The 18,903-nt window shown below is 39.6% G+C and overlaps 1 protein-coding gene across 1 annotated transcript in view; it reads left to right on the top strand.

The window, feature by feature from the left end:
- LOC139722529 (electrogenic aspartate/glutamate antiporter SLC25A12, mitochondrial-like) overlaps nucleotides 1-15,143 on the top strand; it is a 42,647-nt gene extending 27,504 nt beyond the window's left edge. The window contains exons 9-16 of the mRNA XM_071633816.1: nucleotides 7,944-8,098; nucleotides 8,640-8,795; nucleotides 9,968-10,101; nucleotides 11,423-11,563; nucleotides 12,284-12,422; nucleotides 13,442-13,600; nucleotides 13,971-14,061; nucleotides 14,972-15,143. Coding sequence (XP_071489917.1) covers nucleotides 7,944-8,098; nucleotides 8,640-8,795; nucleotides 9,968-10,101; nucleotides 11,423-11,563; nucleotides 12,284-12,422; nucleotides 13,442-13,600; nucleotides 13,971-14,061; nucleotides 14,972-15,143 — 1,147 coding nt within the window. The remainder of the gene's footprint in view (nucleotides 1-7,943; nucleotides 8,099-8,639; nucleotides 8,796-9,967; nucleotides 10,102-11,422; nucleotides 11,564-12,283; nucleotides 12,423-13,441; nucleotides 13,601-13,970; nucleotides 14,062-14,971) is intronic.
- Nucleotides 15,144-18,903: the final 3,760 nt, after the last annotated feature.

The raw sequence follows: 18,903 nt of genomic DNA on the forward strand, positions 1-18,903 counted from the left end.
TTGCATTAGTAACTGATTGTTTTGATGGCACTTGGCTTTCAAATTATCTGCAATTCTTGATTGATTATCACTTGGGTTCTAGAAAGTATTACGTATTGTATATAGGAGACGTTTTGTGCCGTCATGTTGCGTCAGATAATTGATGTATTTCTAGAGTAGCACACATATCTCTTTCTTGATATAATTCAGATTATTTGTATGTTGTTGTTTTTTGTAGTGCCAAACAGTAGTAGAGATGTGCAGCTTCATTCAGGCATGCAAAAAAAAAAAATTGTATTGGCTATTTTTAACATGGCTGTCTCGTGCTTTTCAAACTGACAGCAGTAGGAATGTTTTCTTCTTGTACATCACAGCTTCGATGAATACCAGAGCCATTATGCCCTCTGAAGTTGACACCGCAATTGAGCTGTATTTCTTGTGCTTTCTGTCATTCTGTTGTTGTTGTTGTTGTTTTAATTATTGGCTGGTCAGGGGAAGTGCTAGGGTAGGATATTTAGTGATTATTGTATGGAATTCTCTGTTGTGGTGCCTGTAGAGATTGTGTTGTTTAGTTTCATGTTGATGAGCTAACTTTGATGTCTTTATGAACAGTGAGGAAGAAGAAGACTTTTATTCAAGTGGAATGGAGCGCTCATTCATGGGGTTAGGTTATTTGGCTTTCTTGTTGGTTGATTTTTTTTTTTTTTAACATCAACTCCATAATTCCAAATTGCTCGAGAATGCAACGTGTGGTTTCAGGAAACAAAATAACTTTACTCATTCTTATCCACTAATTTCTTTCTTTTTTTGTTATAATTAATGAAAGTTTGCATGCCGGGAAATAATATTGTCCATAGATATACAGAAAATTGCTTTCGACAACGGTATATTTGGAAGTACTATCATGGTGTTGGTCAGCAACCTAGATTTCAACCACCCTTTTTTCATAGGTCAGAAGTTTTATGATTGATATGTACAGTGAATTGTAGTTTTGTCAGATGATTGTGATATTGTCAACAGAGTTGATTCATGGCTTTATATATCAAATGTGCAATTGTATTTGTTTCCTGTGGAGACTGAATAATCTCTGTGAACAGCGATACGATGTTGTGGCATGAAATGCTGTAGATATCTCTGCACTGTGCCATGAAATCTCTCTAGCGTGTAGATGAACTTGCAGTACTAGACATGCCGTGAAATCCACATTATCATCCATTCTTGCATCTTTCACAAACCTCCACAATTCTCCCCTCCCCCGTCTATGCATGACAGTAACGTTTGGTAAGTGTGCCTTTGATGTGTTGTGTATGGTCAACACAGCTTTGATTTGAGGTTTCTCACAGTAGATACCATCTCAGGTATATTTTCAAGGGAGTGTGACTACCATTTAAACACAGGGAGTGTGAGGACACATGTAATTCATGGACCAAGAGGGATTAATAGGAATGATGTGTTGTACCGAATTATTAATGGTCTATCATTTATCGTGTGTACATATTGGCATTTACCCATACCACATTATTCACTAGTCTTTTTTGCCAATTTATTTACGGTGTGCACTCTACCTCATGTATTTTCACAGCACTCTGTAATCTGTCTGTGCATAATCAACAAACTGGCTCTCATCCCTGGAGCTATGACAGTAATCAGTGTTCCCAGCCCATGCCTTGTTCAAATTTTTTTCTTAGAGCATTTGTTTCGCTGTGCAAGTATTCTGCAGAATATGATACTGTTCAGGATTGGTGCAAGACCATGAGAATAGTGTTAGAAGGTGGAATGGGACAGGTAATGAAAATTAAAAATATAGAAAGTTCAAAATGTAAAGACTTCGGCTACCATAGGAAAAAAAGACAGTAACAAAACTTGCCTGTAATTAGTCATTTACACATTGACAAAACTTGTTCCTAAGAAGAAGAAAATTGTGCTAGGCTCAGGAAAGTTTGAATTTGCTCTAGATTTAATTTTTGTAACAAACATTGACTTGAATACAGGACACTGTGATATTAGATACGGCGATGAGACATCTGGAAAATCTCTCCTCTTGGTAATTTTTCAAAACTGTGCCCACCTCTATGATATACCGTTTTTGGAAAGGGAAAAAGAAAAATCAATAAATGCACCAATAGTTTGTTTTTCCTTCCAAAATTTTATGAGATTTGATGCCAAAATAATGTGGCAGTGTGACATCAGGCAGTGAACATCAGGCATTCAAACCATGTTCAGATCAATATTGATTTAGTGACTACCAGTATACAGTCATTCATTGCAATGCACTGCGCAGAGGTTTGGATGTGTTTTATCCCTTATGATGGTTGTAGATTTAGGAAGATTACTCTATCAGTCAAAAAAAGATCCTCTTTAAAAAAGATTTTTCAGTTTTTCTCCCAGTTTTATCAGAATGGGTCATTTAGGGTCGTATGTATATATCATTTAGTCTTTTGAAGGAGATTCTGTACCAGTTAATGGTTAGTGTGATAACAAAGAGTAAAGTTATGTAAGCACTATGGTGAAAATTTGATCAAAATTAAATGAAAATTAAGGGAGTTATGAAATTGTGAAGTTTGGCTAATTGTGAAGCTTCAAGATTTCATAATTTCCATACTTTTTTATTCAATTTTGATCAAATTTTTACTATTGTGCTAATAAAATATTACTCTCTGTTTTCAGACCAACTTTTAATTGGTCCAGAATTTCCCTTTTAGTGATAGCTAGTTGATAGTGAGTAGTCAATTGCGTGCATCATCTTCAAATATTAACACAAATCATGATAATTTTGCTGATTTCTCTACTAGTTATTCGATTATGTGGATGGGTTTGATGTGTGTCAGTTATCCCACATGTATGACGCTAGTGACGAGCATCACTGCATAGGATGCATGGTGCACTTTGATTAAAATAAAAACAGGAATCATCATTCTAGATCACTAACTGTTTTTTTGATCAAGGAATGATGCGTTTATTAACCACAATTGGTTATGTGTGTCGATAAGTGTGTGATTGAGCACAGTGCACAACTGCAACGTAACATCTGTAGAATATTTTACTGGTTGATATGGACAGAGCGGGCATGTCACCTGAACGTTATCCACACTGCCAAAAAAAAAAAAAAAAAAAATGGTTAATAATGTGATTTTGTGTTTGCATCATGACGTGTCTATTTATGATGTTTGTGTGTCTCTCCCTCACAGTCTTTTCTGCTTCTCTTCTATCGTATCTGCAAATATTACGAGCATGGCGACAGAATGATGCTCATGATGAATTTTCTACAGGCACTCGCATGCAGAAATTCTTGGTCGATTCCTTATAATACGCGTCTTCATATTTGCCGAGTACTTAAACACCCACTACTACTCGTTATGATTTACTTTGATTGCAAACTCTCTATTCCTTGAGAGAACAGTTTTTCCCCCTTTTTTTATATAAATATAATTGTGCAAGTGAGTGAGCAGATTGGGAATTTGTCAGTTTATGCGTTGACAGTGATCCATAATCATAACCATAATCAAACCTAAGCATAAAAGTAATCATGATCATAATCATAATATTGTCAACAATAGTAACAGTATAATAACATTCAAAAAGTTCCCTTACGCTTGTTATGTTACGTGTGATATGGATTTAATCTTATGCGGTGTTGCGATATCAGAGAGTTTGATTTGCTTCCCATGATGGCCATACCTTGATACACCGCCATGGGGAAACTAGGAGAATGCTGATTGCTGGAGAGTAGGTATGATTTGTGCTTGATAGGAAAGGTAGAGTTTTTGTTTACATGTTTGTTTTTAGGTACAAATGGGGTCAAATTGACACTAGTAACAGACAATGATAAAAATTCGTAGACAGGAAGAGCTGAAGGGCCCATAATATCTATCATAGTATTTCTAAGGCATTCATTTCCCATGGCTGCTCTGTTGTGCAGAAGGAAAGCAGCTACTGTGAACACGGTTTGGAGTTTATGCTCTGGGGGTAAATGACAGAAGATGATATGTTATTGTGCAAAGGTACCATAAAGAGCTACTGTCACTGGTCAGCATTGCACATTTATTACAGTCTTTTACAAGTTCCTGGAACCGAAGCTGTAAATTTCAAGCATGTTGAAATTCAGACCCAATGAAAGTACTGTTGTATTATACTTTTGTGGTATTTTTTGTTGTATTTTTACGTTAGGACAAAAGGATGTAAGTAGATTCGTACAAAGGCATTGCTTGCCTACAATGTAAGTGGATATCTCTCTTGAGTAACAAGTTGGGACAGATAAGATCAAAATCTTCATCATTTTTCAAAGGCTGCATTATCAGATTTTTTAATACTCAATTGGAATCATCCTCAAGGAGCAGGTCATGCAGAGTTGCTGACAATGGCAGTTATGTACCGTGTATTCCTTAAGATGTGCTGTAAAAGTGGAAATTTTTGCAGTGTTGAAATTTTTTACACTTTCCGCGCAACCAGAAACTATCGCAAAAATAAAAGCACATGAATATTTTTACTTTCCATATGTTCCAGTAGTTGAAGTCTCGATTCCGCAGAATTAACAACACGCAAAACTCTTCTTACCTGGCCGAGCGCAAAAAAAAAAATTAGTCGCTCGAAAATATCCACTTTTACAGTAGTTCTAACTTATAGCAATGCTGCACCCTGGCACTGGCCCAATGGTCCCTAAAAATCACTGTCGGACCAGTACTGTAAAAGTGGATATTTTTGCGCGACTAATTTTTCGTGCTTGGCCGGGTAAGAACAGCTTCGAGTGTTTTTAATTACACGGAATCAAGACATCCCACACAGGAACATATGGCTAGCAAAAATATTTGCGTGCTATAATTTTCGGGCTAGTTTCTGGATGCGCGAAATGCGCGAAAATTTCCACTTTTACAGTATCTTTTTGAGGAATTGACCAGTAAAATAAGAAAATAAGAAAATAAGAAGCAAACCAGAAGCAATAAGTTGAGCTTCTGTGGGCCAAAACACTGAAGATCCCTTCGATTTCATTTCTTTGATTTCATATTGATGGACTAATGGTATGTCCAGCGTATCTTTGATTTGTAGCGTATTAAGTCACAGACACATTGATATGCCCATTGAAGCAGCCAATCAGTCTGACACTAAATTTCTTGGGGGGGGGGGGGAGGGGTGTGGCTATGGCTGTCATCATTTCTGATCTTATTATGAGTTAGTTTAACGACTGTAGCAGTAGATATTTTCGCATGAGTAATTTTTTGTGCACTGCCGAGTAAGATAAATTTTGCATGTTTTTTATTCTGAGGGATCAAAACATTACATTGTGGTACATATAAGAAGCGAGAAGATATTTGCGTGCTTTTATTTTCATGCTAGTTGAAACACAGACATTTTCATGGTGCATTAATTCTTGCATATTTCATGCTACTTTTGGCTAGCACAAATTCTAAAACCCATAAAAATATCTTCACAATTTTCTCTGCACATTTTGAATGGGTTGACAACTCTGCAGCACGAATTCAAGAACCTGTGAATATATGTTTTTGAACTACAAAGCATGGAGAATTGATTACATGAAAATATGGATGTTTACAATAGTTTTTGATTGTACACAAAATGCTCGAAAATTTCCACTCAGTGAACATTTCCACTGTTACTGTACTCTGAGAGCAATGCATATCCCCATCTTCAATATTTCTACATAACCATTTTTCCAGCGTAAACAACAATTAATTAACAAGGCAGCACTTTAGCTGCCTATGTATAACTACAGACAACTGAACAGTGTTTTTCTACTTTATGTGCACAAAGTGTACCTAAAAAGTGTGTCCACATTTCACTACATGCTACTTTCTCCATTATTTGTCGTTGTCTGCGTGAAACTTTTCCTCCAAGAGTAAATACCCAAGAATGTTCGGTCCATGGAAGAATACTACAAAACATTTTTTCATCAAATGATCATGTTGAAACCCAAACAAAGTTCTGGTACGCCTGCAAAAGTTGTCAAATTTCGCTCCCAAATGTGAACGTATGCCTAGGAAATGTGCGGAATAACGCTGTAATAACAAGATATTCGATGGGTAACAACGAAAATGCGAAATATTAACCAAAAAGGTTCAGTCTCAGAACTTACCCGAACGGGGTCAGGCTAAACTCGGACTCGGGGATAACTCGGCCCCGCTTCGACGGCGGGATGAGTTGTATTGGTTGTCCCTCTGGATTGTACAGTGTTGTACTATGGGAGCGGCCTGCATAAACTACATTGTAGCGCTTCGCGTTCACTTGCAGTAATGGTCCGAGTTGTTACAACGCGCGCATCAAAAACCTCTTTGGCGCGCATGCAAAATTAGTGTGCACCTATCAAGCACCTCTAAAAACAATCAAAGACACTTGATAAACAACAACAAAAACCTCATAGACCGCGCGTCTCAGTAAACTGAGGTGATGTGCGTATAGGCTTGAGGACCGCGCGCTGTCCATTTGTTTTGTACAGGATTAGCACGCACTTTCCTGTTTGTTCAGTTAGGCCTCGTTTAGTATCATAGAGTAGAATAATTATGGCGATCACGAACTGCGTGTAAATTGTCTGAAATAGGGTCGAGTTTTCCCTGAGACCGAGTTAGTCTGGAGCCTTTTGGAATAAAAGGCGGTTTTCCGACTTTTATTGTTTTTCTCAAAATACTCCAAAACGACTCATCATTCCGGCAAACCGCGTCAGCCAGGTAAGTTTCTTTGTAGACTCTTTCGATATATTGCAAGCAAATATGAAATGGTGCCAGACGGGTTCTCAAGCCCTTACCAGAACTTTGTTTTCACTTTAATCTGATCACATACATGTACATGTACAATGTGTGGTCTTACCCACATTATACGATTGTTTAACTCCGTACAGTTTATGAAGTACATGTGGGTGTGCACATCATGTAACAAACATGCACACATGACAAGGCCAGTAATCCGTGTTCATAGTGGGTACATGTCATTACTTGACTTCAGAACTAATGTCCATTGTGGAGTTTGCTGTTGAATGGTGCAGTGATTTCCCTCTTTTGCAATTGATGTGACTGCTGCCAATCTGGAGTTGGAGTCCATGTCTTTATTCTGATTATTTAAGTTGCTGGATTCTTTCTCTCTCCCTTTGATCAGCTAAGAAAATCAGCAGTGACTGTTGATTTCAACTTGCCTATTTTCTGCCTTTGTCTGTATTTTATTCTTAGCAAATGCAATGTCCCCTATGCCCCATTTTATTTGCAAATAGCAGATGCTTTATGTGAGGCTCATTTTTAAGCATTTCTTTTATCTAAGACAGGTGCAAATATTCCCTGTGATACCTTATGATACTCTGTGAATTGTCATATCTTCCTGTATTCTCTTTCTTTTTATTGACTTATTTACAACTCTTTGTGTGAGGTTATGACATTTGGAATCCCCCTTGCATGCATCTACTCAAATTGAGTTTTTGAAGCAAGATGAAATACACTGTACATCAATGTGCATGATCTGTCAACTTATCAACTTTTTGTGTTGATTCTTAAATTTGTGGCAGCATAGATAAATAGTAGAAGCAAATATAGAGAATGACTAAATTGTGATTATTTTACAGTTGCTGGCAATTGCCAATGATGGTTACAGTACCTTTTCCCTTGCTGCACTAAAAGCTTTCAGTTACCAGGTGTTTGGTTCAGGACCCTCATCAAGTAACCCTTGTCATCTACACTGTCTTGTAACAAGATGAATTTGTGACGGAGACAAGTTATTGAAATTTGAATTCGAAAAGGAGAAGACCGAAACTTGAGCCAGTGAGATGACTCTCTTGTCTTAATGAAATATAAAGAAGAGAGGGAGAGAGAGAGAGAGAGAGAGAGAGAAAGATTTTATGTACAAGTAGGACAGATTATGAAATATGCTTGTGAAGTGGCTGTATTAAGAAAAGTGAACCACTCCCACTGGCATATACATGGAAAAGTGTTGTGGTGTGAACACACCCCTTCTTTCCTAATCTCTGTCAGGCGTATCACCATGAAGGATCTGCAGAAGATTACCCCACCCACAGACCTCATCAAGAAGATCCAGGTGTCACAGCCCAAGGAGCAGGTGGAGAGGACCCTCCTCTTACAGGGTCTGGAGTCCGTCTACCGCTTCACGCTGGGCTCCATCGCAGGAGGTGAGTGTAGGGGGGTGACGGCTACCTACCAGCCAAAGGTGCCCATCCCCTGTCAGTGTGCGGCCCCTGTCAGTGTGCGGCCTCAGCAGGGATGAAGGGTGCCACCGGAGGAACATAGGTTTTCATGGAGAATGGCAGATTGAGGAAACAGAGAGCTAAGCAAGTGCACAAGACACTCTGCATGTTATAGGAAAAACATCCAGGAGTTATCATGATAGGGCATCAGGCTGACAGAAGAAAGAATATGTATCTGGAGAGTGGCCACTGTAAAGCAAAAAAAAAAAAAAATTGTATGCCTCTGAGTTTAATGGTGTTTTCATGACACATTGAGTGACTTAATTTTTATATCAACAAAACTGGAAGTTATGTTTGGAATTGCATTTCACTGTCAAAGTGTGCACTTTTAATTTAGACTGCTTTTTGGAAGTGCACAATGACCAAGCAAATGATGATATCTGTGTTGTCAGCTCAAGAAGTCAGGGCCATTTTCACTCCGTTACACGAAGTTGACCATTCTCAATAATTTAAAACTTGTTTGCAGCCACTGGTGCTACAGCAGTGTACCCCATCGACCTGGTCAAAACAAGAATGCAGAACCAGCGGAGCGGTCAGCTGGTCGGAGAGCTGATGTACAAGAACAGCTGGGACTGTTTCAAGAAGGTCATCAGGCACGAAGGCTTCTTTGGTCTGTACAGAGGTAAGTCAAACATCCGGCCAGTCACTGAGAACATGAGATTGTACAAGAGTCATTTCAGAAGGTCCGTGTTCTCAAGTTACCTTTTTTTCTACAAGGAACCTTAGTCTTCATCCTGTCAATGATGCGAGATGTGTTAGAGGTAGTCCTTGGATTAGTGCAGGATGAGCATTGTGGGTGATGTTGTTCTCATTTGGAAGAGTAGTATGACCTTGCAAGACAGTGATATTGATGAATCATGGTAAAGGTGGAGATTTTGTGCAACAAGTATTTGGCACTAGGTGGAGTATAATGAATATCATAGGTTTGTAACATCATTGTTTGTCAACCCTTTCCATGTGATAGTGTGAATTCACCTGGATGAAACTTTGTAAAGTATTTGCATATTGTTGGTTTCGTGTTCACATCGTATCAAGCAAATTGGATAAAAACATCAATACCATGAACTAGTCTCAAGTGTAGGTGAAGCATTAAAAGCAAGTGCTTTCTTTATAGGGAATAGGGATTCTGCCATGATATACTGTAAACGTCAATATTTTCGCGCGATTAATTTTTCGCGCTGAGCGGCTCGAAAACATATTCGCGGGTTCTTAAATTCGCGCTCCGCAGTAGGTTACTTTACTGCAGTAGTACACATTCACTGCTTTCATCCAAAGCCTCTGCTACATAGCTTGCTATGCCAGCGTACGACAAGCGACATAGCGAGCGGCTCGACTGCGAGTACAAGCACTTAAATACGTAGTACAGCTGTGATTGTAGTACCGTAGTCACGGGGGAATGTAGCATCGGTGCGTGCGGTGCACACATGCATACCACCGCTACAGTACACAGCAATCTATCGTCTCTTCGCACAGCACTAGTAGCGTAAACATGCCTGTACATTGTACTACGTAGCAGTATCATCGATGAAGCGCACACAATTCATCCCGTTCAAAATGTGCATAGAAAATTGTGAAGATATATTCGCGCGTTTTTGAATTCGCGCTAGCCGAACGTAGCGCGAAATCCGCGAAAATTAATGTACCGCGAAAATTTCCACGTTTTCAGTATGAGTTAAAATGTGTGAAAGGTCCAAGTATGTGGCAATTGAAGAAGATGGGGTAAGGGTGATAGGGTTATGTAAGGAGCATGAACTGCTTAATGTGCCACTGCACCCACTGATGTCTCTCCCCCAGGTCTCCCACCCCAGCTGGTTGGAGTGGCTCCAGAGAAGGCCATCAAACTGACCATGAATGACCTTGTGAGGGACCACGTCAGGAGAGAGGACGGCACCTATCCATTCTGGGGAGAGATGCTCGCTGGTGGATGTGTGAGTAACCCAAGGTCACTGGTCTAGATTCGTTGGAAGTAGGAAGCGGCCATATTGTGATTACCAGGTCTTATAGTGTATTCAACTTTTTTACCACCTTCTGGTGTATTTTGTTCCACTTTACATAAACTGAAAGCAAACTTCAAGAGTAGAAAAACAACAACAACAATAAAAACAAAAACAAAACAAAACAAAACAAAATAAAAGCTTTCCACAAGTAGAGCATAGAGCTTCCTTGATTTCTCTTAACCCTAAAAAGACTGGGCTATTTTGGTAGCTCGAAAGACTGGGTGGGGGGGGAGGGCCTAAAGGGCCCCCCCTTAAGATCTCGGCCGTGGATGGCGCGATCGCCGCGAAAATTTGCACAGGGGTAGTGTGCGATGTAATCTACAAGATTGTATATTTAAATATTCCAAAAGAGTCTTCTTTTATTTTATTTTGATTAATTATGCTAATTTATGCGAGAAATCAGACTCTGATCTAAATCAGTAAATAAGCTCCAAAAGTGCTCATTTTTGGTCTGATTATTCTTTGAGGCATTCTTAGCAAATGCACTGGAAAAAAAATTCGGTATCAAAATTAATTTCTTATTCATTTTATTGTTTCATGAATTTCTTATGTATTTCTGTGTTTTTTCTACCTCTTGTTTTCGTTGTTTTTTTTTACAAAATTTATGGCAGACACTTTTTGAAGCATAATACTCCTAAAACAAATTAATTTTAGCCATTGAGAGTAAAAATAAGCATATTTATATGAACCATGTGAAAAAACTCAATTTGCATTGACTTTGTACACAAAATCACATTTTTTGAGCCATTTTTGGCCTCACATGCGTGTACAAAATGTTATGTAACTTCAGAACTATCCCCGGGCGTCACAAATTTGGTGTCAAAATGTGCGGGAAACTTGAAAGAAAAAAGTCATAGAGCATCGCGGTGAGAGCATTGCGTGTTGCAGAGTAGTCGCGCGAAATGTCGAGGGGGGGGGGCTTTTAGGCCCCCCCCCCCCCCCCCCCCCCCAGTCTTTTTAGGGTTAAGTGAGCAGTTGATGTTTTAAATGCTTTTAGTCAAGTGTAAAATCCTTTTTTGAGGTACTGGTAAAATGAGGAGAATTTGGGATGGAAGCCTCAATCAAGACTGTTTGGTATTTTTATAATTGTCCTGTTCCTTCAGTTGTTGTTCATTTGAATTTTAAAGGTCACCTCCCTTGGTGCTGTAGATGGCTGCAACAAGGAGATTGGGATGTGATCAGCTAATGGGCTTCCTTCTTCAAGAATTAATGCTAATCATCTTTCCCTGTCACCCATTTCTCCCCATCATAGGCTGGTGCATCCCAGGTGATGTTCACCAACCCCCTGGAGATTGTCAAGATCAGGCTGCAGGTAGCTGGCGAGATCCAGACTGGGCCCCGTGTCAGCGCGATCTCGGTCATGAAGGACCTGGGTTTCTTTGGGCTCTACAAGGTAAGAAAGGGTCACCAGTCTGTTTTAGACTTAAATGGTGGCTTGCACTTTTGTATCATCCTGCATTCTATTTACATGAAATCATCTCATATGTGATGATGATTCCAATAAATAGGACAGTAGCTACATTACCAGTTTGCCTTATGTGATTGTAGGAGTGATGCAATGAGCAATGCTTAAATGGAGTATAGTCATCATTAGCAGTCACTGTAAAATGGGTAGTTTACTGATAGCAAGTATTGTATCAAATATTAGTAGCTGATAGCTCTCGGCATTTTCTGTTACTCCATCAGTCACTCAAGATGTGTATGTTAACATGCTAAATCTGTACGCATCTGGCAGAGTGGTTATTAACTCACATGAAGAAATTAGAAAAAAAAACCAAACCTTTGATCCATTGAGGACAAGTCATGAGTATACTCGGGCAGGTGTGTATGGGAAATGTGTGTTGTAGCAAAATCAGTCCGTCCTCACTGGGTTAAATAACAACGTAGGTATGCCATGATTGGTTAAAACTCTAAATACTAAGAGTTTGTTTCCTTTTCATGATGAACTAGATGTTTTCTAAACAAGAGTTTATTTCAATGCATGGAGCACAGAAATTTAGGCTAAATCATTATTAAGTTTCATAGCAGCTAGGCAGAGATCTGTAATGTCTTTAAGAAGACAATCATTTTCTAACCACCAAGGTGTAATTTCCTGTTGTTTCCTTGCATCCAGGGGGCGAGGGCATGTTTCCTTCGTGACATCCCTTTCTCAGCCATCTACTTCCCGGTCTATGCTCACCTCAAGACGTACTTTGCAGATAGGGAGGGACACAATTCTCCCACCTCACTGCTGTGTGCAGCCACATTAGCAGGTCAGCCATACAATTTCATTCTTTGCATCTCTTTCATCCCTCTGTCGTGATTTATATCTTGTGTTTTCAGCCTTGGCACTTTGCTTCAACTCATTCAGTTGTTGGTCCAGCCTACCGTTTGGTACCAGACCATGTGGCAAAGTCATATTTCTTTTGTGACCTGAACTGCTACATTTCTGGGCAAATTTCATAGAAATTTGCTATGCAGATTTATTATGTTGGGGGGGGGGGGCAGGAGAGGTGTATACTAATATTGTGTACATAGCATGGTCTACCTCCACTCGTGCTTGAGTTGACATGCTACTTCACTTAAACAACTCTCCATTCTAGATGTTCTGATATACCACATTGTGTGTTTAATATCAATCAAAATACAAGCTATTGGCTTGAAGCAGAAGGTCACCTCACTCTTTCCAAGTATCTAACCTTCTCTAGCACGAATTACTGGTACCCTTCCCACCACTGTTATGACAAAATCCACCAATTCCATTCAGACTGTCTGTGGACAGCAACTGTTGATCAGCCATATTGCTGCATGAACAACCCTTTCCCCGCTATACTGGATAACACAGACAAATACATGTCTCTTGTTCGTACATTTGCACTTAAATGTGAAAATTATAGATATGAAAACTGTCTTTTAGAATTGAAGAAAGAAAGACATCCGCAAACTATGTGCAGTGAAATACATTCATGTGTGTCCGTGAAAAGGTTCTCTGACAAGCGAGCCATTGCGATAGAAATTTAAAGGTCAAATATATGCATCCAAAAACTTCCAATTTTAGGGGAATCATATTCATCGTTTTTAGTGACTTTTTAGAATAAACCTTAGATGACGAATCCAATTGAAATTGCACAAATGGTTGTAATTCTGACATTTTTCACTGTCTGGCAGCCATGATTTCAGAATGGCTGAACTTATTTGTAACCTTTTACACTTGGTAGCAGGAAGACCATTTCTGCATGTGACTTGACTCACAAGATTTGTCATCCTTTCACCATCCTTTCACCACTCACAGGCGCTCCGGCCGCCTACTCAGTAACCCCAGCAGACGTGATCAAGACGAGACTACAGGTGGTAGCAAGGACAGGTCAGGCAACCTACACTGGCGTCTTTGACTGCGCGCGGAAGATCTATAAGCAGGAGGGCTTCCGGGCATTCTGGAAAGGCGGACCCGGTAAGATTCTGGAGCCAGGGGGTAGAATGGGGTGCATGAATGGGTGGGACAGGTGTAGTTTGATGGACACGCCCACTTGGGGGACAATAAACAGTGGATGTCCGCTTCTAGTGATGTGCAGATAATAATATACATTGGTGTGAAATGCAGTCTTGAAATATGTTCACACTAAGCATATTTGTGTACGAAGATTTTTAATTGGATTATACCACTTAACATGAGACATAAGGTTGTCTCTGCCTCATATGATTGTATTGGTCACATTATCATGAGTGGAAAATCAAAATGCTTGACTCTCATCAGTGCCACATTTCATTAAATGACTGCTAAACTTGACCCCAATCATCTTGTTATTATTCCTTGGCTGCAGCTCGAATCTTCAGATCGTCGCCCCAGTTTGGTGTGACCCTGCTTACCTACGAGTTACTCCAAAGGGCGATACCCATCGACTTTGGTGGCAGGTAAGTGTGAGAGATATGAGTGTGTTGTGATTGGGATAATTGTGTTAGATGTCTCCATGTGTATAATCGTAGGTGTCCCTCTTTGCACAAATGTGAAATGATCACTACAGAACGTACCATTTTCAAATGAAAGAATCAATTATAAAATGAATTCAAGAATGTAGCCAATCAGAAGCGTTGAAATGAGTCACATGTGCGCCCTTGATTTTCTTACTAACTTGCACGGCCGTGCAAAAAGTGTGCAATGAAAAAGCATAACACCACGGCATGTCATCCTATGGGACATTACAGAGAAAGCATAACTGCGCGGCAACAGACGTTACAATTTATACTCTAGCAGTGTGTATTCAGTCAGTTGTTAAAAAGCGTGTCGTGCGCTACTTTTCGCGCTCTGAATCACATTTTTCTGTAAACAACTTCTAGTTCGTGCTGCGACCGGGCCTGCCAGCCTCAATTTTGCATATGTATGTGTGTACCTACGTACCAGCACTGTGTAAATAAAGTGTTTGCCAGGTGCATGAGTGTTTGGAACAAACATCTTTGGACATCTTGGCATTTGAGCAGGTTTTATATGTAACTGAGTGGTATTGACCTATAAAGGTACACAAAAAATGCTGTTAATTTTTTACCCATTTCATAAATCAAATAATACACAGGTTTAAATTTGTGATGTTAGTGGAGATGCTGCTCACTTTAAGGTATTCACAATGTAGTGCATGTTACACCGTTGTGAATACCCTCAAGTGCATTGCATCTCCTCTAACGCACTCTCACCTGTGTATTCTTTGTAAAATAGCCCTGAAATGAATGAATGCTCTTTTTTTCCTCCAAAAGTAACGTAAGGTATATGATGTAACAATGAGTGACCTCTCGATATGATTTGTGCTTTTGATCTCCCTCCCTCCTACAGGCGGCCTGAGGGGTCAGAGGTCAAAACCCCAACCCATCCGGCTGACCTCCCTCCGGTCAATCCAGATCATATCGGAGGCATGCAGCTGGCTGTCGCCACCTTCTCCGGCGTCGAATCCAAGTTCGGCCTCTTCCTACCCAAGTTCAGAACCATGCAGGCACAGGCGAGCTAACTTCAGCATTGTTTGCGGCTGGCCATAGCGGGAGTGTGGCGGGAGGAAATTCTACTAAATACTAAAGCTAGCACAGAGCATTTGTAGGTGTGATGTGAGATGCAAGTGCGTGGCCATGAGTGTATTGGGGCGGGAGCTGATAGGTGCAAATCTATCCCTCGTGGTTTGCTGGTCTTTGATTGATGCAGTGCATGCAAACAAGGTGGAAACACACTGAGCTGTACACTATACTCTTGTGTGCTTTTATCGTGTATTCTGGTATAGCCAAATTGATTACAATGAATGCATTCACGAGGAGCGTAAACTGGGCAAGTGCAGGGACCCCGTCATTCGGAGCTTTGCAGCCACTGTAGCCTTCAGTGTTTGTAGTTACCATAGCAACAGCTAGAATACTCACAGCTTATTTGCCCCAGCTGCTGCTACACATGGTAACTGAAAGTGTTGTAGGTTGCTAGCGACGCAGAGTACTTTTCTAAACAGGGCTGTATTCATCGCAATGAATGTAAAACTACCAACTTTAAAAGGGATCATAGCTGTAAAACCAACTCTGAGCATCATACATAAAGCAGGATATGTATATCTCTTAAGGTCTGTATCTATCAAGTGTGACTCAATCTGTTTCTGTGTTTTAAATTGTGATTATAACATACCATCAGCACCTGACGTACCAGTAAAAAGTGACATGTGACAGCTATACATTGTTCATGTATTTATTGGTCACACATGGTATCAATGCCTCCTTCAGTTTCTTGTACGTGCAGAAGGGTTTTTTGAAGTGATGAGGTAGTGTTTTCTTTTTCTTTCTTTTTTGTATTGATTTTGACTGATTAAACATTATCACATTAAGTATTTTGTGTTGTGCTTCGCAAAGAAATCGCAGCCTCACTTTGACATGCTGAGTTTTTCAATTTTGTTCAATTTTTTTTTTTTTGTCAATGCAGTGCACGCCCATTGTATTGAACATGTTTATAACAAAATACTTGTTACAACAAAGTAAAAATTCAGGTTCTAAGACCATCATCTTTATATAGTTTACTGTTCGGCTATAACAAAATTGTGATATAAGTGATAGAAATAAAGAAAACTGCTGTTCCCAAGGACTTCCTTATAATGGTTATCGCCTGTACCTCAACAGTTTGTTTAGTGGCCGTGGAGACAGACAGAAATAGACAGAGCTATGTCCTCATGTAAGAAGGATAGAACAGAATATGCCCTGCGAGGAAGTCTTGTCACTTTAATACTCACTCCACATAGTGGTGTATTATGGCAAGTATCATAGCATGTCGCAGACCGCATTCTGCCAAACCAACAACCGATTTTCAAGTGCCAAGAAAGAACAAATCTCCCACAACAATGCCCTACCCTCTCATCTTGCCAAATATATACCTCTCTCTTTATTTGTGTGTGTTTTTTTACATGTCCTTTATTTTGCAGGTAGTCAGAAATGTTCTGTTCTCCTATGTGGAGTGCTTCTGTCATAATAGGTGAAGAGGTACTGCATGCATGATATATTTTGCAGTGTAACTTGCCCCACAGTATTGTGGGTAGTTGAATTTACAGTCGAAAACCACAGAACAAATTAAAAATAAGTTATACCCCATTTCTCAACAGATGACGTTAACGATAAATCCCACCTTGAAGCAGTATGCATTGTTGCAGTTGTTACTGGGGGCGATATTTTCATGTGTTGTTAATTTCACAAATATCAGTTGACTCACGAAAATCAGAACCCTGCAAAGTTTGATGGCATCTACATTAATTGATTCCAAATGAGAACAGCGTCTTATCTGCATCATTTACTAATGATGATGATGATGATGGGGGGGGGGGGGGGGGGGGGGTGATTGAGAGCCATGTTCTTATGAGTTGTGGCTCTCTTGCGAAAGTTCTTGTCCAGACTACATGCATTGAATGCCAGTGGCCATTCGCATTGGCCAAAATTTCATGCTGTGAAAAAGGCTGTCAGCTCCAATTCAGGGAAAGTTGCAGATGCAGATATTTCTGGTTTTACAGTAGTCACTTCCAGGGTTTTGTGGAAAATTGAGTACTTGACTTGTCCATTAAATGTACCACAGTTAATTATATATGCTGCTTACCAATCATGTAGATCTTACTTTGTTCACACTTTATGCAAAAGGGTTTACCTTATTTTAGTTTGTGCTGTTATCACATGTCACCATGTGTGAAAATGATGATCTTCCATATGCTCAGCACAGATTTGAGCAAATCCTTTTTAGAGAGATGTAAACGATGAATTTCCCTCAATTCTTCTTCTTCAATGATCACATTGTATTTGTGGTAGGAATTTACCTAGTGACGTGCAACTAAATGAATTGAGAGGTCAAGACTTATGTGACCTTTCATGCAAAAGAGAAAGATCAGTGAGTGAGAATGTTACAGTGCCCTATAAATACTGTCCTGGTTAAGAGGAAACATCTGCAGTAATTTTTGATGGGTCTGTTTGAGGACAGGTACAGACATCAGGGGGAAACGGTCGTTTATCAGGCTCACAAGTGGTGTGTGGCTGACAGATTAGGTATGCAGCGAGTGTTCTGTCAGGTTGATATAATCTTTCAGGCGAGGGATGTAGAGATTGTTGTGGAAGTGTTGGTCATTTCTTTTTGCAATAAGCCAGGTAGGAGTGACGTTCTGTGCATGACCAGATGAAGGTCATCTGAGTTGTAATGAGCAATGTCATGGACAGTATTTACAATGTTTCTTTACTGTAAAAGTGGAGATTTTCGCAGTGTTGAAATTTTTGCGCATTACGCGCAACCAGAAACTAGCGCGAAAGTAAAAACTTGCAAATATCTGTGCTTACCATAAGGTCCAGTAGTTGATGTCTTGATTCCGTGGAATTAAAAGCACGTGAAACTCTTCTTACCCGGCCGAGTGCAAAAAATTAGTCAAGCGAAAATAACCATTTTTATGTTGCAATGAAAGAACATTGCTGGACAATCAAGGGATCATGTTATCATCAAAGTAAAAAGCAAGTTTAATTATAATAGTTGCGCATATATATCTCTGTATTTCATTATTCGGCTGTAACAAAATTTTGATATAACGAAAGAAAACTGCTGGTCCCAAGGGCTTTGTTATAACGGGAGTCGCCTGTATATAAATGGGTGATACCTAGCTTTACAATTGTCTTATATTGATGGTTTAATATTTGAGGTCATTTGAGCCATTTGTTAACTGCAGACTAGGCTGTATATGTGATATGAAATAGAGTGACCCATTTTTAAATTTGTGCTCTGCCTTTCATACTTCAAATACCAACCTTGAAGTGTGTTTTAGGGAGGTTTGAACTGGTGAGAGGAATGGGAACATGTGATACAGGTGTTACTTGGCAGCCTTGTACAGTCATAGGTGTATTAACTTAAGTCCTATTTCTACTCTGTAAAAATCATGTTTGCTTTTCTTATAAAGACGCATAGGTTCTTTTGTGTGGCACATGCGGTTTTATGATATTTATTCTTTTTTCTGATTTCTCCTGCACACTGTATCAAGATTAGTGGAATCAATACTGCCTCATCAATCTTTCATCATGTTTTTTCCACGAAAGTACTTCAGGTCTTCTTGCATGAAGAGTATCCGTGGGTTGTGGTTGCAAAATTTGCTCACAGGTATGGTTCTGATGGCTTTAAGTTTATCATTTTTGTTTCGTTTTGTTTCTTTAGCTTTAAATCACGGTAACTCTTCATGCAAAAAGACCTTAGAAACGTTGTTTCTAATTCTCCTTTGTCTAGTCATGAAACTC

Source organism: Diadema antillarum, unplaced genomic scaffold, assembly GCF_040938485.1.
Source record: "Diadema antillarum isolate AM-2024a unplaced genomic scaffold, OU_Dant_1.0 scf00000167, whole genome shotgun sequence".
Classification (NCBI taxonomy): Eukaryota; Metazoa; Echinodermata; class Echinoidea; order Diadematoida; family Diadematidae; genus Diadema; species Diadema antillarum.